We start from the raw sequence: 21,939 nt of genomic DNA, 5'->3' as shown, positions 1-21,939 counted from the left end.
CTAATAATGTCGAATCATTGATTGGCTTAAATTTTTTTTTTTGTAATGGTACTTTGGTAAAATTAGTTGATTTGAATTTGAATTAATAAGTGGGACATTTAAATTTCCAAAGTCTCCGTGCCGTAGACAATATAAGCGTGAAATACTACTTAATTGGTATAGCAAACTGAAGCTGCAGACTTTCACAATAGTTTTCGATAAATTCGCCTCCATCTCCAACTTCCGGGTACATTTATATATTTGTATTATCAGCAGCTACAACTTCTGTAAGCGATAAAGTTCGTCGTCAGAACTCGGAAGCACAACCGATCTGCACTTTCGTCCTCCAATCTTCCTTCATTTACAAACTTCAGTTCGGGCAATGAGCGCGGAAACGAGGATGCGAACAACGCGGCATCCACTACAACGGAGAAGTGTTCCATTATTAAATCCAAACAAGTTTCAGACAGTAAAACGATACCAAAGTATTTCAAGTATCGAAAAGTAGTCCGTAGAAGGGGATAGATAAAGGCCAGTACCGTAAGTATTACACTGTACAACTCTCGCTGAATATAGTGGAGGTAATTTTGATTACAAATCTTCATTACGCGATCTAATCCCAAGACACATACCCCGGATTAACTTATAAATAGCGCAAGATTAAATTACATTATTAATGTTAATCGCGACCGCAGAGAAGGGGTGGCCGGAGTAAAGGTTTAATAATGTTGATATATTCAGATACACCCTACATTAAGAGCGCGAGCGTCTACATGTCTACGGGGAATGAGCGTATTATCCGTTCAAGTTAATTTGAATGTGTTTTATATAAAAAAAGAGATAACTTGTTATACATTTTCAATTCGCGGCCGTGTTGAGAATGTAACTCTCTCTACACAATATTTTTAATCTTCGCCAACTTGCAAATTGTAAAATGCCAAGTGTTAATTAACAATGTTTCGAGTGTGTACAAATGTTTGTTGACAGGCTGGATTTGCTCCCTTGGGAGTTATTTTGATTTGAATTTGTTGTAGATGATTTGAAATAGACATGGAAAACATTTTTGACAAGGAAATATGGAAGTCTAGGCATTTACAGAGCTTATGAAAATCAGCCAATGATAGGTCCTGTAAATGAAAGGATTTCCATATTCTCTTCTAAAAAATGTTTACCTTTGTCACAACAAATTTAAATGGTAATTGTCGATCAGCCCTTTTGCAATACGGCACCGTTTTTTAATTTGGCTAGCGGCTAGCCAATATATATTCTGGCTAAAATGACAATCCGGCTTCGACATATCGTCGGAATTGTAGAACAACAACGGATGTGCGAAAAATGTGACTTGACATTCTTTTATATTTGATCTTGAAAAAGTTGTATTAGGCTTTTTTCCCGGGTTTGAAAAATATATATAACTAAATATTTGCAACAAATCAGCCTTTCTATAATAACGTACAGAGGATCGAGAAAGTTGACAGCTTTAAATACTTGGGAGTTCACATAACTGAGGATAGAAACATGCACAAAGAGCTCACAACCTGCCTAGGAATTGCTGGAGCAACTTTAACATGATGCGTGTTGTCTGGAACTCTAGTCTATACTCAGTCAAAATAAAATGCCGATTATTCAACTCTTGCATAATGCTAGCAAATCTTGGCACCTTACCAAAGCTCAAAACACCAAACTTCTGAGTTTTGAGAGTAAGTGCCTCAGAAAAATATTAGGTATAAGGTGGTTCGATTGTATAACTACTATTGGAGTCAGAGAACGGACACAGCAGCCTTCTATAACGAGCGTCTTGGCGGAACTAAGGGGCGCTGAATTGACGTGGGAGGAGGCAAAAATGATGGCTGACGATAGGGTCTTCTGGAAGCAACTGGTGATGTCCATATGCTCCACTTAGGAGCGGATGTAGAAAAAAAGAAGATGGCGATATATATAACTAACCCAAATACAAGATATGTACTTTCGTACTTATCATTTTGTGACATGAAATGTCAAAGAATTTTAATCGCTCTCATGTAAAGTTGACGAAAATCACATGCGTTGCTGTTCAACTCCTTGGTGCGAAGTAGACTCGAGAGTGGCTCGATGATTTGGGGGCCACATGAACTGAAGTACTCTCTTATTTATTTATTTAACTTTTTGTACATAATGTTATTTGTACATTGGCGGGCTTATTGCCAAATAGCAATTTCTTCCATCCAACCAATAAAATAAAAGTTTTATTTTTATAATTTAAGTTACAGAACCTATTCAATAGAAAACAGATTAAAAAGCTAAAGATATATTAAAAAATAAACAAATGTAATAAATTACCTTAAATCAAAACTATTATTCAATGGGAAAAAGGAAAAAAAGAGGAAAGAGGAAAGGAAGAAAGGAGAAAAGATTAAGGAAGAGAAAGGAGATGTTTCTTCAGACGTGACTTAAGCAGAGATTATGTAGTAACATCTTTGATGGTGGATGGAAGATGATTTCACAGTCGACCCGTATGGACACCTTATGAGTTAGAGAAGAAAGAGGAATTGTGGATGGGTATTAAGAGAGTGCATTGAGAATTAGAACGAAGAGGTAAACCATGAACTGATAAGCGTTGAAATTTTTCACGCAGGTATATAGGAGCGTTAGGACTATGAAGTACACTGAACAGAAGTGAGACGGAGTGGTAGTCTCTCCGCTGTCTAATTTTGAGCCATTTCAGTTGCCTACGATAAAAGAAATGTGGTCATATTTCCTAAGACCAAAAATGTACCTTATGCATTTTGACAGAGAACATCCAAAATAAGTTTCTGAGATATCTCTACATGAGAGAGTGCGGGTATTATCCTTGGCTCCACCCGACCGAGTTTCTCCGGGGTATGATGGCTACAACAGTTTAGAGACTAGAAGAAATGTGTATTTGACTACATATTTTTATCGATTGTTGCGCGGAATAATCGATAATTCTGAGATTATGATGAGGGTTAGTTTGTATGTTCCTGATAATTACCTAAGACAGCGTCAGCATAAATTGTTTCATATTCCGATATACAGGACCACACTGCCTGTTGGAAGGGCTACCGCTATGCTGAACAACATCGATCTGGATGTTAATCTGTTCCATGTATCCGAAGGGGTTTTCCGGAGCAGGATTCTTCTACTATTTTGACAAAAGTCTCTTTATGTGTTTTTTGTCTTTTTATAATATTTACGTCTCAAATTGTAGTTTGTAATGTAAGTATTATTTTAAATAAATCATCTTTGCAAGTGCCTACTGGGCGTATAGATAAATTTGACTGAATGAAGATTATGTTTCACGAGAAATGTGGACCATCCAGGGTACGCGTATGGTGGCCGCATTGGGCGGTATCGGATCGTCACGTCACACTCACCCGGGGTGCAGTAGGGGAGCAGCAGTAGCGGCAGAAGCAGTAGGGTCAGCGGCGGCCGAGCCGGGGACAGGCGAACAGGCCCGAGCACCGCGCGCCCCATACCTCCGCTCCCATGTCAACGCCCGTGCTGTGCGCACCGCCTCATCGCCACATCGCCTTGCCTGAAACAATACAACATCATTTTTTTTAAATTTTATTTCATTTATTTACATTGAGAATATCACAGAGTATCCAATTCATTCTCAATACCTTACAAAATATACACATCAGATTTATTAAATAGGAAAGAGAAAAAAAGTAATTTAAAATGAACATACGAGTACATATAACAATTTGGAAATTGCCTTCTAGGAGAAATCTCACTGTCATGAAATATATCGACATCCGAGGCGACACGGTTTACATATATATATATATGTGTGTGGATTCAAATATGAATATGTAATATTTTATACGTATTTTAAATATATTTTTTAGACACTATAAGTAATATTAAATCATGTAAATAAATGAATGAATAATTCCAAAAACAGCCGCGTCGAGCGCCACATGTTCTGCGATATGACGGCATAAAAGTAATAGTAGTTAGTATGTCAACTATATTATCTCAAAGAAAAATAACCCTTAAGAAAACATATTCGAAATACGGTTTTCCAAATCGAGAATCTTAAAATAACTTGTGTAATCTGAAAGCTCACTCTTGGAGGAGAAACCACGACTGGATTTAAGATGTTCAATATTTAGGATACTTATTTGTATGGAGAAATAGGCTGTAATAATCGGCTAGTTTCTTGGGCCCCTGTTGGCGCTGAACGTGTTTTATAAGTGTTTTTATTTATATTTGGAAAAAAATACAAATGGTGGCAATAATTTAAAAGAAATAACACTTATTTTTTAGTTTTTCTGTAAATAGCGGTAATTTAATATTATAATGGTTAGCTGCACATAATCGCTTTAACGATTCGCCCCTGGTGTGTAGTAGCCACTATGATAGATCACAAACCCCGAAAATGCCTAGACTTTCACATTTCCTTATCTAAAATGTTCTCCATCTAATTTAGGCTCCAATTACACATTAATCTGTTATGGAACTTCCCAAACTCAATAAACATGCCTATTATATTTTTGATTGACATAAAAGTATTTTCGTTTTTCCTTGGAAATACTCGCACAAGCAAACAAAATCAATTTTCTCAGTATACTCCGCAAGAAATAAAATTTCTTTGGATAAATCTCTTTTATGTGTTAGTTGTGTGTATTAGTATTCCAATCACGAGTACAGAAAACTCCAGTAGGGATCCTGTCGAAAGAAATAACAAGTAATAGAAAGTTTTTCGCCCCTTTAGGGGGAGAGGATGTGGATATATTTTTGTATGTTAAGGGCCAATGCGACGAAAATACTAGATATTATAATATTTATTCCCTATGATTACGCGATAAATCGTCATCATTATTTTACTAGAATAAAATCACCCTCGCCACATTCTTTTGACCAACCTATAAAATAAATCACGTTATTTTTAGATTTCAATGCGTATGAGGAAAAATCTAAATCAAATTGAAAAACTAGCAAATATGTTTATAAATTATTATTTTTTTAAATAATAATAATGAATCTTCTTTGTTTTCAATCACTTTTTTTTCTACTGACTGATTACACGAGCTTCTTTATCGAGGTATAATTTACTAATGAATCTTTTCCTATTTTACTTTAACAGTGTCTAATAAATGTAAAATCAAAACATATAGAGCTAATGTTTTAATCCACTGCAACCGATGGAATAGTTGGCTGGGGGGGTTGTGCAGCATCCATTTGAAAGCCTCTTATAATTTCACAGAAATTATTTTCGAGAAAAATATTCCGGCGCCCTCCAACATACCCGTCAGAACAGTTGTTCCAATACACGAAGGTGCTGGATATGAGATAACTGTACCAAAAAAAAGCACTTACACACTTCTGGCCGAATAATAAGGAGAGGTCTCAGCAAAATGTGCGTACGAGGTTTTCCCAGAGCACGAATTATGTCATACCCAAAACCCGTACGACTTTTGCTCAAAGGCATCTTTTATTTATCGCACTGAGAGTGTTCAATACTTTGGAAGAGCGTATTAAGCTCTAAAGGACAAAAACTATTTTCAAGAAAGGAGTCAATGACGGGATTTTCTTTAGTGGAAGGCATTTGAGTAGGAAACTCCTTGATGATTTTCCGAATGTTTGAGTTTACTGTTTACCATATTGATGTGCCATATATATGTTTTTCAAAAATATTTTTTTATGTTTCTGATCCTATATTTGTGGTGATATACTCATGTGGCTGTGTCAAATAATTGCTCGTCCCATCTCAACACAGGACTTTTAGTACCATGGAGTTGGGACTTGTGTCTCAAAAAATGTACAGTAAACTGATGTATGTAAATAAATAAGTCAAATAGTTTTGTCATGTTGTTCTTATAAATATAGGAGGTGCAGCGTGAGGGGGATCCTACCTTTCAAACTAGACACGAGCTGACTAACGAAAATTTTGTTTATTTGGTTATTTATTTATTAAAAAAATACTGTTTATTGCTTTTTTAATATTGAAGATTATTAGCTTCATATTTTCAGACATATTGTTTAGTAAAAAACTGTTTAAATAAAATAAGATAGTAGTCATTAGTAAATAATACCAATGATAAGGAAGCTTTTTTATTATAGCTTTGAAACCGGTCGTAGAAAAAATAAGTGGTCAAAAACAACGTTGTTTATTACCTATGAGCTTTTACATTTATTAGCAATATGTTCAAGTGCAGCAGTTTAACAAAAGAATGTAAAGGAAGTTAAAAGTAATAATAACATACGAATGACTAAAAGAACAATAAGTAAAAATGAGGAAATGTACCCATATAAGTACATTTCAGTAAGATATTAAATATATTTACATATATAAATTAACACACAAACATGCACACACTTATGCATACATACACACATATATATACATACACATACATATATATTTATTATTATAGAGATAAATAAAAAAAACGTTTAATAAAGTTTAGTAAATAAAGAATAATATTAAGAAATTTTAAACATATTAATTTATGGCCTTAAGAATATTTAACTTATAATTATTACTCTTATTTAATTTTTTTTAAATAAATATTTGTGTTCTTAGGATTTACCCAAATACTTAATTTTGAGGTCCATTTTCAACGAGTTGTAAATAACTCGCTATTCGAAAATGGGAATCAAGTTGAGGCAGAGTGGAATTCGAACCACAGACCGTTGAGCCGTGAGTCCGAGACTACAGAACCAAAACCGGATTCAAATTATATGAAGACAAACAAAATATATCAATTGTTATTAAAGTATTATTATTCTTTGTGGTTATCGTTAGTATAATTATAACGAATAACCACACAGTAAGTGCTTCAAATATATATATACATATTTGAACATTGGCGAGCGTAACATCTGATATTTGGGATAGTGAAACGGGTAACATCTAATATTTGGGAAAACGTAGCATCTGATTTTAAGGATAAGTAAAAATAAAACATGCGATCTCCGTGGTGTAGTGGCTAAGATGCTTAACTCTCTCACGGAAGGTACCGGGTTCGATTCCCGGTGAGAACACAAAAAATGTTTCAGTTCTTTAACTTTACACACATCAACAGATGAATCGGGTTGTGGTCCCGTGGCTAGTGTCTCGGACTCACGGCTCAAAGATCCGTGGTTCGAATCCTTCTCTGCCCCAACTAGATTCCCATTTTCTAATAGTGAGTTATTTACAACTCATTGAAAATGGCCCTCAAAATTAAATATTTGCGTAAATCACAAAAACGCAAATATTTCAAAAAAAATTAAATAAAAAAAAGAAAAAGGAGAATTGAAGGACAAAATGTTCGAATATGGAATGGTGAATGTTGCACAGTGTGTAAAGTGGCCACTTAAATCAGCTAATGACAGGTCATAAGCCCTGTAGATGCCTAGGCTTCTATATTACCTTCTCTAAAATGTTCTTAATGTCTGTTGTAATATGTTTAGGTGATTTTTCTCAAGCCTGGGTGTTCGGTGTTGTAATTAACCACAGTATTGGGACTTCGGGCCCGTTGCGGTACAAATAAAAAAAACATCTGTTATTTGGGATAGCGATTGCTGATATTACTTTTCATTTCTAAGCTACGTTCAATTTATATTAGACCCGGCCCGGCCGGTGCAATATTGGCGTTGCGCTAGTCGGATGGAGTCTATAAATATATATTCCCAACCCCCTGCACGTATTTACATGTACAGGGTAGCAGTTTAATTGAAACGGATTCCTTTCCACGAGCTACGAGCCACGAGCTGTGCTAAAGCGGGGGTTAATGGGATCGGATCACGCGCTGCATATGAAATGATCGCCGTTTACTCTTAACTACCGCAGGAACGTGAGTGACAATTATTACGCAGGTAACTCTATTACCTCTAAATAGGTTTCAGATATCGATGATAATATTTCCAGTAGACGACTTTTAATAATAGAAAATTATTTATATGTTTCTTTTTTGAGTGTTACCGTGTGTGTTGGATTTGTTCCGACGTTTCAGCTACCATTGCTGGAGCCATCTTCAGGGTAAACTAAGTGACAGAACAGAACACACTCAGTTTACCCTGAAGATGGCTCTTGCAATGGGTGCCGAAACGTCGGAACAAATCCAACAAACACGGTATCACCCAAAAAGGAAACATATTGATAACCGTGACCGTGAAAATCTTCGCAACTATAGAAAATTATTTGTTATTTTTTTATTTTTTTTTAAGAATTAACGGTACAAGTACCTTTTACATTACATACATACATAAGTATTTACAGTGGAGTATATACAGTAACAACTTTTTCAATGCTTACTTAGAAAGAACATAATTAAAATATTGATTCCACACTAAAATGTTTTACAAGTAATTATTTATAAGCTGGAAATTTCAATAAAAATATGTCACCTAAATCCGAATGTTTATTACCCAGCGCATGTAGACGATTCAGTACTGAATTGCTAGAATATATTGAGATATGATTGTTGCAGTGATAAAGTTGAACTAGCCTAGTCACTCTAACTGGTACTTTAAAACCAATGAGGGCCAAAATTTCAGGGCTGTCCAATACTGAGATAACGATTTTAAATAGAACTAATAAATCATAATTATAATTATAATTATAAATTATGATTTATTAGACAGGTACTGAACTCTCGAAATGCGATATGTGTCATAAAACTATCTACTACAGGTGCACAAATGTAATTTGCTTGCAATCTTTTCCTTTTTATTATAACATTATTATAATATTATAATTATTATTATTATTTTCGTCAATTTAAACACTATACAATACAAAGACAAGAATATAAAATTTATATATCAATATTTATATATATGTATGTGTATGTAAGAGTGTGTATCTATACGGAGATATATGAATAAACATATACGAGTATGTTACTTTGCCTTAGCATGGGTCTTCAACTACTTGGCATGACTTGTGATAAAAAAATAAGGTGAAATTGTTTAAAACTTTTAAAATCTTTATTTATTCTTCCAAATCCATTTCATCGCCTTCAAAATACTCCCATCCCGATACAATACACTTATGCCTACGTTTTTTTCTAATCCTCGAAAAAAATTGTTTTTTTTAAGTTCAATTTATCTTTTGAATTTAAATATTTATCGTTGTATTTCAAGAAAAGAAATGAATAACCATGCATTTTCAATTTGTTTCATTTTTGGGTGATACCGTGTGTGTTGGATTTGTTCCGACGTTTCGGCTACCATTGCAGGGTAAACTGAGTGAAGATGGCTCCTGCAATGGTAGCTGAAACGTCGGAACAAATCCAACACCAAAAAGAGCCATCTTCACTCAGTTTACCCTGCAATGGTAGCCAAAACGTCGGAACAAATCCAACACACACGGTATCACCCAAAAAAGAAACAAATTGACCGTGACTGTGACCGTGAAAACCTTCGTACCTATTTAAATAACCATTCCTTTGTAAAAGTAGATTTTCAGAATGGCCTTTAGAGCGCGCAGCGATTTGGTTAACATCTCTTCAATCGTGTCAAAACGGTGTCCAAGAAGCGGTCTCTTAAGCTTAGGGAATAAATAGCCAGAAGTCACAAGGAGCTAAATCAGGCAAATACGATGGTTGTGGAACGATAGGAGTTAAATTTCTGGAGAAATGGTCTCGAAGCACCGATGCAGTGTGAGATGGAGCATTATCATGGTGCAAAAACCAAGAATGGTCTGCCCATAATTCTGGTCTCTTTTTGCGAATAGCTTCACGTAAACCTCGCATAACGCTAAAATAATATTGGTTGTTAACAGTTTGGCCAAAGGCTTTCTGTAACATTCTTAACATTTCTGCAAACAAAATTTAATGCAACTTCTTTGTTCAACAAAATCACAGTTCAAAAGACACGTGCGTAACTATTGGACAAATGCATATATTGACACAGATGTGACTGACAACACTACTAACCGAAAACAACGATTTTCCAGAATTGAAGAGCCAGCGTATTTCAAATAAAAAATTTCACCTTATTTTTTTATCGCAGTAGTATCTATACACACTATGTCCCCACAAATCAACTTTATAATCTGTAGTAAGTACAAACATTGTCCAACTTACACCAGTTGGCGTACGGTTAAAAGAAGATATTTATTAAAGCAATGAACCCGCTAAAATGCAAACTTCTCTTTAAACGGCCTCTGTGCTAACAATATTAGTTATGTATGGTATTATTGACCGCATATATTCATAGCATGCGATTGTTGATCAATATTTGCGAAAAATATGCAAACGACCACAATATGATATACAATGCAAAAAATATACTTTACTTATATTTAAACACAAGAGGTCATTTTCTGAACTCGCGCACCCATCACCACCTGTATTCCTAGACACCAGTTTAACAGTAACATCAAGTCAAGTATCTAGGGCACAAACGGACATAGAGAGACAGACAAGAGCCATCAATGTCAGGGCCTCTATGCTAGCAAGACACTTCTTTCAGTGCAGTGACGAAGTGAAGAAAATCCTCTTTACATCGGATTTGACGTCCACGTATACAGCGGAACTATGGAACAATTATACGCAAGCAGCGAAGAATAAATTAAGGGTCACCTATAACAATGCATACGGGCAATTATTCGGACTGCTTAGGTACTGCGGTACCTCCGGGATGTTTACAGCTGGACGGGTAAACATCTTCGCTGCCCTACTTCGCCAAAGAGTCTGAAGCCTATGGGAACGCCTAAAAAGCTCCAACAACACGCTTCTCAAAGCCACTCCAGGGTGGATCCATTCACCCCTGCTCGAGCGATGGCTGGAAATGCTGAGACAACCATAAGGAAATAATGTTATATTAACATATTACAACAGAGATGAAGAACATCAAAGAGAAGGTAATATAGAAGTCTAGGCATCTACAGGGCTTGTGACCTGTCAATGGCTGGTTTAAGTGGCCACTTTACACACTGTGTAACATTCACCATTCTTCCCATATTTGAACATCTACATTCCTTCAATTCTTTCATCTGTTGATGTTTGTGAAGTTAAAGAGCTGAAACCTAAATTTATGCGGGTGAGATTTATCTAATTGAATTATTTCATCTACATACTAGGCGACGCCCTAAAATGTTATTACTATTTAGTTATTATACCAGGTGGATTTATCAACAATATTTTGAGTTTATCCATTTTTTTGTAGACAAGGACTAGATTCAACTCCCTGGGGAGCCGTTTATATTAACATATTACAACAGAAATCAAGAAGATTTAAGAGAAGGTAATATAATAATAATATAATGATGTAAGCTCCTCAGGGAGTTGAATCCAGTCCTTGTCTACAAACGTTTGGACAAACTCAAAATATTGTTGAAATAATGTAAGATAATTTATTTTATCTTATCTCAATAATGCGTAAATTCCGTCGATTGTTGTTTTATTTTTATTATATTTTGTTTTCTCTCCTTATAAGTCGCTGTTCTAGTTCTTGTATGTTCAATAGACCATTTTTTGAGAATTAAGTTATGAATGCCAATATATTCATTATCTTATAACGCGTCTATGTAGCAAAAGAATAATTATTTTTTCCGTTAACAAATAGTATTTTTAGCGTTTTTTGAGTGCCAAAACTTATTGATTTTACTTATTTGACTTTAAAAACAAATAAAATGACTTTTGCAAAATGGTATATTGAAAATATAAAAACTAGGGCAGCCAAGTTGGTTACTTTTATTCGTTTTTTGTTTTGTCTTTTAGTTGAATTTTTTTGGAAGTTTTATGTTTTTATTTTTTTATACATACCATGTAAGTTATTTCCACATTGTGATATTAAAATAAAACATGTTTTAGTTTTATATGCTAGAATTGGCTCTGCACTATTTAGCCATTTAACTGGAATAAAATTTATTATTATTATTATAATATATGCATTATGCATTATAAAATACATTTTGTAACTTAGTAGACATTTTAATAATAAACATGTACATCTCCCTTCCCCTCCTTATCCTCTCTTCAAGCATTCTCGTCCTAATCCCGCCCAATTTACAGTAACTTAATGTTCTTAAAATAAATATTTTAAAAATCTTTGATTATTGAGTACATGAAAATAACATTTTTATATGTATTTATTTGATATGTAATATTTATTATTTTTTATTTTTTTGTCTTTAAATAGTACGAACATAATAAATGAATTTCTTAATATTAACTTATATCTAATTATTATTAAAACATATACTAATTATTAACATTTTTCAAACGATATACGTACACTTAAAAAGAAAACTTCTATAAAGCTAACACGAATAAGATTACTTTTTAAAACTTATCTGCTAAACACATGTTTTTTTATTGACATTTAAATGAAATAATATTTTTTGCTCTCTTATTTCCAATGGTATTTCCTTATAATATAACTGTACAGCTCGGTGCATCAACGAGTTCTGTGTACTTGTTTTCCTACGAAATGGTAGTCTTACTTCATGTTTATTTCTTGTTTTATATACATGTTCACATTGATTGATCACATATTTTCTTTACTAACTTTGTATACTATGTGGAAATCTGTTATTAGTTCTGAGTTTATACACTATATCTGTTTGTTTACTATAAATATGTATGTACAACTGTTGATTTCCCAAATAAAATAAAATAAATAAATTTAAATAAATAAATAATATGTTACAAAAAAATATCAATAAAAAAAAAAATCCGTCAAGAAACTAACTGCAAAGAGTGAGCAAGGGAGGAGTTGTGGTGTTGATGTGTATTACAAATGGTGAAAAATATTTTGTTCATTCTTTTTTATAATGGTACGCATTTTTTTCAGTTTTCTTTCAGCAAGACCAAAACAAAAAAAAATATACTTGACATCCACAAAACCATAAAAGCAATAAATTCGCGTAATCTGTTCCACTATTCTAAATTTTTTGTCCCGTTTTCAAGGGGCTCTTAAAAGCGCCATGTTACAATGCATAATAAAGGGCGAATCAAAATACCGAACAAACAATGATAATTATTGGTTGGATTTCATATTGAATGAAAATTGAACCCGACTTGAGGTTGAAAAATAAGGGGGAGGAAATATGAATGATAAAGGGCGGAAGGGTAGCCACGGCTGACGTTTTATGATGGAAAATCGATGCCACTTGAAATTGTGAAAAGCAGGAAGGACTTACAAAATTGAACTTTTAAAGAAAACATAATGTGGCAGAACGCAAAGGCAGTAAAGAAGGTGATAAGTAAAACAAAATACTTTATTAAATGAAAAAAAGGGTATTAGAGATTATTTATTTATTTTTAAGAAACAAACAGTTGACAATGATATAATAACATTAAAAAAAATCGTTTTAAAGACAGACCGGCGAAAAGAAGTGTAGATGTGTGTTTATGTGTATTAGTGTGGGAGTAAGTGTTCAGGTGTGTGTAAGTGTGAGCATCATTAAATAGTAAGTGGGATAGTATCGCAGCCAGAAATAAAAAGTCGTAATTTATTTTTAAATAAGTTAAGGGGCATGTAAAATACATCAATAGATGAAAAAAAAAGCATTATAGTTAGAGCAAGAACGATAGTGGAAAGAGTGTTGTGCATAGTTAGTGCTACAGACTGGCAGATGGAATAAATACTTATTTCTTGTCACGCGAATAATAATTGTCTTTATTATATAATAAAATAAATAAAAACAACTTTGTTTTTAACCTTTTACTTTTATTTTTTCTACAGATCGATTTCAAAACTATACAAGCTTCTTTATCAAGGTCGCCTTAACTAATTTATTATATCCTATTTATCAATGTTTACTAAATATAACACATGGAGCTAATAAATCTACCATCAAATAAACTTGCATTCTTCATAACTAATAATATAGGAACATTGTTAAAAAATCAAATAAAATTAGTAATTTCAATTGACACTGGATTAAAAGTACTTCAAGTTGAAAATAAAATACCAAAATTAGACAACTCTGAAATCTTAGAAATTAAAATAGCGATTCATTGGATCGTGTTGTGGTTCCGTGGCTAGTGTCTCGGACTCACGGCTCAGAAGTCCGTGGTTTGAATCCCAACACCAACTTGATTCCCATTTTCTAATAGTGAGTTATTTACAACTCGTTGAAAATGCCCCCAAAATTAAATATTTGGGTAAATCATAATAAGAACGCAAATATTTATTATAAAACAATTAAAAAAATTATAATGAGAAAAAAAAAACAAATAAACAATATTTCCTTTAGTCCACTCGTGTTTATTTTAAAAGATCGTATGCATCTCACATGACGCTTCCCATCCTAACGAAACATAAAGACTTGAATTATTAGTTATTTTATATTTAGTAAACATTGATCAAATAAAATAGGATAGAATTCGTTAGTGAGGTTTACCTTGATAAAGAAGATTGTATAGCTTTGAAACCGATCGGTAAAAAAAAAAGTTGTCAAAACAAAAGTTATTTTTCTATATTTTATTATAATGAATAATCCAAATGTTTGTAGACAAAAGACTGGATTTCACCCCCTCGGGAGTCGTTAAGATTAACAAATTACTGTTAGTATGCAATGAAAATGGAAAATGCAATATTGTTGAGAAAATTTCAAATATGGATACATTGACGTATAATAAATACATACGATCATTCTATGTGTAATATTGTGTAACTCTAAACTATTAGAAAGAAAAAGAGAGCAAATCACGATACACGTGTAATCTTTATTGCAAACCAAGGATGAGAGTAGGCTAAATGCTGTCAAAATGCGATGTCTCAAGTGAAAATGTGCTGAAACTATCTACGATAAGTGCTCAAGTGTCGAGATTCGTATATTACGCAAGGCTTAGATATAGATAGCAGTATCGATAAAATCAAGAAAGGAGTTTTTTTTTTATTTGAAAAATAATTTAAAAACCATCACGGATTACATTAATTTAACAAAACAATTTATCTTTTTTTGAATTTTAATTCTATTAAATAGGTGCGAATTTTTTTACGGTCACTGTTTTCAAAAATGTTTATTTTTTGGATGATACCGTGTGTGTTGGATTTGTTCCGACGTTTTGGCTACCATTCAGGAGCCATTTTCAGGGTAAACTATGTGTTTTTTAGAAAAAAATATGTGTTTATGTACTAGTTATATGTGACGTGTCGCAGTCGGCAATAGGCACACGTCTATTCGTTTTTGTAGTATGTAATGCGAGAAACCATTTGGGGTTTAATTTAATTTATAGACATCGGACATTTTTTGCCTTCGAACCAAAAATTTTACATAAACCCAGTAATTACAGTGAACAAATAATAAAAGAGGCGATTGAAATACACAGACAACCAAATAACATAAACACAGACGACGGCTTTAAATTAAACTCAACATGGTTCTCAGCACTACATACTACAAAAACGATTAGAAATGTGCCTACTGCCGACTGCGACACGGTACACTCGGGACTCCTGTAATGGTAGCCGAAACGTCGGAACAAATCCAACACGCGCGGTATCACCCAAAAAAAAACACATTTTTATTTTATTTATTTGACAATTCTAGTCTGTATAACTCTGCGGGCTGTTAAAACCATCACGTAATTCAGACTGTAAATATAAGTTAGAGTTAATTAATAGTAAGAAGGTAGCTCCTTAACTGCCGATATGTACAGATAAATAGTTTCGTATTATTCGCAGAAGCCGTATTCAGCAACCGAATCGCCCTATTAATAGGTAAATTCTGACTCGTATTTGTACGGCTTCTGGGTGTGCAAAACAGTGCATGAGATCTCGCTCTAGTATAATTATTGGAAACATACAAACTGATCTCTTTTAGTATATTTGGATTATATATACTACCAGAAATCAGCTTATAGAAATGTTTCCTAATATAAATTTGACGACGAGATTTGAGATAGTTATGGATGCAAGAATGGATAATTATTATTTTCTTGACAAAATCGCTTTTAAATTGTGAATGATAATATTTTTATCATCTTTTGTAAGAGTTTTTTGTCTGAGTCTTTTGTTCAGTTTTGTCTGGCAGTTAACAAAAACAACAACAAACCACCACGCCGTTTCCCCGTAAGGGTAGGCAGAGAGGATAGAACGCCACATCACTCTATCCTTGCATACATATTGCGCTTCCTCTACAAACATACATCTTCTCATGCACGCGCGCCGATTATTTCGACTTTTGATTTGTCCATCTTAAAGTATTTATTGGCTTTGGTCATGCCTCTTCGGTGTTCCTCTATTTCTGCATCCATCAACATTCGCATTGTAAATATTCTTAGCCGTTCTTTCGCTGTCCATTCGTTCTACATGTCCAAACCAGCGCAGAGCTCCTTTCTTGATTCCTGTCTGGTAGTTTATTGTATAATTTCCGTCCCTGGTTTATCAGTTTTGACTGTCCTTGTCTTGTTTTGGTCGGTGGAAAAACAGCGAAAAAGGTTAACGATGGAAACGTTGATAAATGCAGAAAACGAGAAATACCAAATCATGCGTGACCGAATCCAACACATATTTGATGATGGACATGTCAAAAGTCGGAATAATCGGCGCGCGAGCATAATAAGTATAAATATAGAGGAAGCGAGATATGTATGCAATAACAGAGTGATATAGCATTCTGACCTCTCTTCCCTACGCTTGCAGGGAAATGCGGTGATTGTTCGTTCAATTTATATTTTCTGGTACAGTGTGTTTACTTAACTTTGTGAATTAATTAGACACCTTCGTCATGACAAAACAGGATCTGTCTTGATAATCATCAGATATGAAATATTCAAAATGTTATTTAAAGTATCATGGAGAAGTTGCGTGAGGATCGCTCCCTCGCAGGATGAAAGGTTCCCCGGGGACCCCCCAGCCTTGTGAGGAAGCGTCCTTCGCCCCCTTCCCGGTAGCTGTAACGGCCCTATTTGTCTGCCGAGGGGGCTGAATATGTTATTAGCGAGGGATGTCTTATGGAGGTCGGTACACGGGCTGCATCGAAATGCCACGGGGGCGGGTTATTATTAATACTGATTAAAAACTATAAAATAACGATTGGAATTTATCGCAATAGAGAGGGAAAACGTTTTGAGAAGGGAATATGAAAATCTAGGCATTTGCAGGGATTACGACCCGTCATCAACTGGTTAAAGTGGCCACTTAACACACTATGTAACTTTATTATGTAACTGTATTCTGCCTACGTTTAAACATCCACATTTCCTCAACTCTTTCATCTGATGATTTTTGTCACATTATTTACTCAGTTTGTTAGCTCTTGGGTTAAGAAATGGGAGATTCTCGGGGGTGTCCCATTATAATATATCGTGACCGATACTTGTGAAATTCTCGTCTTTAAGAGAATGTGCAGAATGGTTGGTAAATTAAATTGTATTTTTTTAGTAAAAAAAAACAATATTTGCGCTAATATTTAATTTTGAAGGCTATTTTCAACGAGTTGTAAATAACTCTAAAAGTTGGGGTAGAATGGGATTCGAACCACGAAACTTTGGGCCGTGAGTCCGAGACGCTAGCCACGCGACCACAACCCGATTCATCGTATAAATGTACATTGTCCAAGGGTGCTATTCTAAACCACTCTCGCGGCACGAGTAAACAGTTATTTAGATACAAAATACACGAGATATTATGGCCGCGAGAGCGTTTGGAACACCAGCCCAGGGAGCCCAATGTCTCTGGGTATGAACTGAATAATATTTTGTGCCGTCCTCCCCCATCAAAGGGAAGTAGTGTTGCTAACCCTCGGTGTTGAAATTGTCAAACGTAGTACCTACCTATTAACAATACTTTCAATGTGACTTGAATTAATTGATGTTGTTAATTATCTTTATAATCGATGTTTCTTATGTAAAGGGCGTCGGAGTTAAAATAATGATAATATTAATCTAATGTGATGTTTTTATATTTATGAAATTACTTTTATTTACATAGACTATTGTAATACAAGTTAATACACAGTTTTTGCTACCATTCGTGTTTGCAATGTGGTCATGAGGATGTATGACAATATTCGACAAAGGCTCTCCATGTAATTTACCAAACTCACGGGAAATTTAGTAGAGTTAGATTCAATTGAAATCGCGATATATGAAATTGAACATTTTAAAAGAGTAACTCGTTTATTGCCAAAAAAGACATCGCTTTTTTGTAAGAATAAAACCGATATAAAAGCTAACGGTCTTTAAAACGGTTTCGGGTATGAAGGGGAAATACTTTCTCTGATGACTTTTGTAAATAAAACAACGGTAAAGGATTGACAGTTCAACGGAGATGAAGAATCTTCCTGAGAAAAAAAATGGAAGTCGAGACAGGACTGGTGACTACTTCAAATACAAGGTAGATTCGCTTCCACTTCTATTAATTTACTTGACTAATTAGCGCTGTTACCCTCTACGGGCTTTTTCAGAATAAAACGTGAGAGTAAAAGTTATTAACTAATGATATTGGAATTTTATTAACAATAAATTATTGTCAACAAATAACATGAATCAATATTTTTAATCAAAATATTATTTTGCCCATTGATTAGGAGTCAGTTAGAATACTATTTCTCAATTTGTCACCTCTCCACGCCACTAATTGCAACAAAATGTAAAAAAATCCATCACAAATTTCTACGATTTACAAATTTCGTACTGCATTTACCGCGAGAAAATAAAAACGTGCTCAAAGTAATTTAGAAAAAGCTTGTTACTTGATTGTACAATCTTTGTTACAATATAGTATTGTAGGGTGAGGTGGTTCATACGCCAATATATTAAACCCTCTTAAAAAAGTACAACGATTAATTATTAAAGTAATTCTAAAGAAACCCTTAACATTCAATATGGAAAGTCTATAAAAAAAATTTAAGGTTCATACAGTAGACACTCTTTATAAAATAAATTCTATTATACAAATATATCAAAAAGAAAAAATAAAAGAATTTGAGAGGAATAAGTCACTCAGATACCAACATAATATAAAAATTCCTAAATTCCACATAAGTCATGGTCAAAATAACTTTGTATTGAAAGGTGTAAAAAAATATAATAATCTTCCCAATGAATAAAAACTATTAAAAATAAAATATCAATAAATGAATTTAAAGTAAATCTAAAGAATTTTTTTAAACACGTGTAAAAACTATATTAAATTTGAATTAGTAGAATTAGTATGAATGTATTATTATTTTATGTTTTTTCTTTATATATCCTATGTTTTTATTTTTTCTCATGTACTCGTATTTAAAATTATGTAAACTCTTATAATAAACAAAAAAACAACGACAACAGTGTAAGTCACTCTCCAAGCACAAGGGTTAGTTTCTTTTTTGGAGAGTTACAGTGATAACATTTACTAGATGTGTAAAAGTAGATATGCATAGAATTTTTAAAAAAACATTTTCCTTTTTATGAAATTTATTAATTTAATTTTTATAAAAAAAATAAAATTAAAGAAAAAACTGCGTTTAAAGTATACCTTGATAAAGAAGCTTGTATAGTTTTGAAACCGATGGGCAGAAAAAAAAATAGCTTTCAAAACAAAGTTGTTTTAATGTATTTTATTTCAAATAATTCTTTAAAATGACAGTTGAAAAAGCAATATTACAAGAAATTTGAGTTAAAAAATTATAATAAAAGTAAAAAAAACCACTGTAAGGAAAGTAGGTGATAAAAAAAGTAGACATTAAATTTAATGGGAGTATTCAAAGGTTTTTTAAATCATTGTTTTTATAAACATTTGATTCTACGTATTATATATTACGATAGACATATTATATTTTAAAAAGTCTCAAAATGGAACAAGATTAATGTAAATACGAATTCTTACAATATATTTATTTTATATTAATATCTGCTTAAGATTCACAGATGTTTTTTGTTGATCTTATCTGCAAAGATTTGGGAAAAAATCATGTAAATTTAGAGAATATTTGAAAATATTGTTTAAATTTACATAAAGTGTAATTATTAGCAACCGAGCACGCAGTTAGCATAAAATGAGATATTCAAGAAATAAAATAAAATGAAATAGCTTTTTGTCCTAGAGGCAAATTTTCAACTTTGAGGTAAAAATGTTACCTTATGCATGGATTTTATTGTTTGAGCTTTTATTTAAAGAGGGTTGGATCAACTTCTATAATAATTTAAAAACGAAGAATCAATTAAAGTAATTTTGATTGAGGTTCCATTTATAGTTCATGTATAAATTATTAACGTAAGATAATCATCAAAGACATTTTATAATAAAAATGTGTTGTTGAAATATTTCAGTGGAAATTTTTTGTAATTCAAAATAATCGCGCTGGAAAACTTCGACCTTCAAAGCTTCGAACGAAAAATTATTTAGCCTTTTTTACAACACGCACAACGGACGATTAATATGTTTTAGTAATTAATGGCATTGATAACACTGATCAACAAATTTATTAATAAATATACGTTGCTTCGATGATGTAAAGGTCTGGAAATGACAAACGAGTGCAAAATCGCGCGATGTAAAAGGTCGTGTTACACCGTTTGCTGAAACGATAAGTAAGGAGCACAGAACACGGAAACTTAATTCCAATTGTATCATATTTGTTATTTTTGTAAAGCTACGAGTATTAAAAGCGCGAAAAATCATGTCAGAAAAAAAACCAAATGATTTATACTAAAATTAATTTGACAAACAGCTGTAAAAAGCGGTATTTTAAATAAATGCTAAGAAATACATTCCAAAATAAATTTTATTTTATTTTATTAAGTTAAGTTTTCATATTTAAAAAAATGATAAATTTAGTTTTAAAAATTTTTGTATTACTCTTTGAGATCCACCGGGATAACTTTGGGTCTGGTGGTAGTACTCCATTCCCTATATACGAGTATTTTAAGTAATAACGTGGAAAATACATCAGATAAGTAATTGTACAGGAGTACGTACCGTCTGTTTTCTGTCAATGTTCAACTGCTTAACCCAGGAAGAAAATATTCCCGCTTGGGTAAGACCTTAAGTATCACCTCTCCATCAAAATATCTTCAAACCTACGGCGCGACGTTCACTCGTTACGAAGATCGACTTACTCTAGCGCGTCTGACATAAGATAACACTATCACTTCTAATTGACTAATTTCGGAATTTTTCTAACACGTTCACATTTTCCAATTTGTTACAAATTTTAATCTGAAAAGAAAAACACATTAAGAGGATTGCGAGGGTCGGTTCTAAAGTCAGCACCGGACGTAAACACGAGATGGATCGGATTTCAGCGGACTTCAGATCACTACACAGCACTGCTCGCGGGGAGTTAGCGGTCTAACAGGAGAGACATGCCATTTGGGGCGCTATTCGCCGAGTCGAGCCTGACATACTACGGAGAAGAGTGTCTCTCGCAAGGCGCTCTCTACACGCGGGAAGCTGTCCTCGGCGCTATGCGCTTATTACGGAATTCCCATTGCGGAGATTTTGAATTCCGAATACCGTGTGCGGCGCACGGCGCGGGTATATCTGGGAGTGTCTCCGGCGTGCGGGGCAGTCGCGCTCGGGCGGCGGCGCGCGCAACTCGGGCGGCAGGCGCGAGCCGCGGTGGGCGTGGCGCCGCCGCCGGCCCGGGCCCGCGCCCCGCCGCCTATTGATCGCGGGGTTGCGCGCGCCCCCCGGCCGGAGCGCGCCATCGCTACCCCGACTGGCGTGCCGGCCGTCTCGCCACCCCCGAGCGGAATAATCCTGTCGTGTGCACGCGACAGAGATATCGCTCGAACGTAGTTTTGTCCCTTTTTATAAAGTATCACCCGAATACGCGGGTTCGAGAGGCGGTGGAGTTCCCGACGAAAACGGCGAAGCATTTCAACCTTCTTGGAATTACTTCCATATTCTTGCTTCTGCATTTCGCCGAACCTTTACAGAGTGGCTCGCGGTAAAGTCCATGTTGAACTATTGGATTAGAATAAATGGAGAGTAAACACTCTCGTCCTTTCGGTCTAGTGGGTTGTTTTGTTTACTTTAGGATGATTTTTTTTTTCTTCAAATGCTTCGTGAAAACGGACAATTGGAATAAACCGAAGAGTAGGGAGGGGGGGTTATGGAACGTGGGGAATTAAAGGA

The 21,939-nt window shown here is 34.1% G+C and overlaps 1 protein-coding gene across 11 annotated transcripts in view; it reads right to left on the bottom strand.

Moving 5' to 3' along the window:
* The window catches only part of tutl (immunoglobulin superfamily member turtle), a 67,623-nt gene extending 46,066 nt beyond the window's left edge, over nt 1-21,557 (bottom strand). For 3 of the 11 annotated variants that reach the window (XM_088233026.1, XM_088233030.1, XM_088233037.1), the window contains exons 1-2: nt 20,779-21,350; nt 3,354-3,514 (exon numbers count right to left, since the gene is read on the bottom strand). In XM_088233026.1, the coding sequence (XP_088089152.1) occupies nt 3,354-3,453 (100 nt within the window). In that variant the 5' untranslated portion in view covers nt 3,454-3,514; nt 20,779-21,350. Of the gene's footprint in view, nt 1-3,353; nt 3,515-20,778 lie in introns of those variants that run through there. The other 8 variants (XM_088233029.1, XM_088233031.1, XM_088233033.1 and 5 more) reach the window with 6 other exon arrangements.
* Between the last annotated feature and the right edge of the window lie 382 nt (nt 21,558-21,939).

The sequence above is a fragment of the Micrasema longulum genome, unplaced genomic scaffold (genome assembly GCF_059751315.1).
Source record: "Micrasema longulum isolate JH-2025_06_02 unplaced genomic scaffold, ASM5975131v1 h1tg001050l, whole genome shotgun sequence".
NCBI classification, from domain to species: Eukaryota; Metazoa; Arthropoda; class Insecta; order Trichoptera; family Brachycentridae; genus Micrasema; species Micrasema longulum.
The sequence above is the reverse complement of the archived record's forward strand: the minus strand, read 5'-3'. Positions and strand labels throughout refer to the sequence as shown.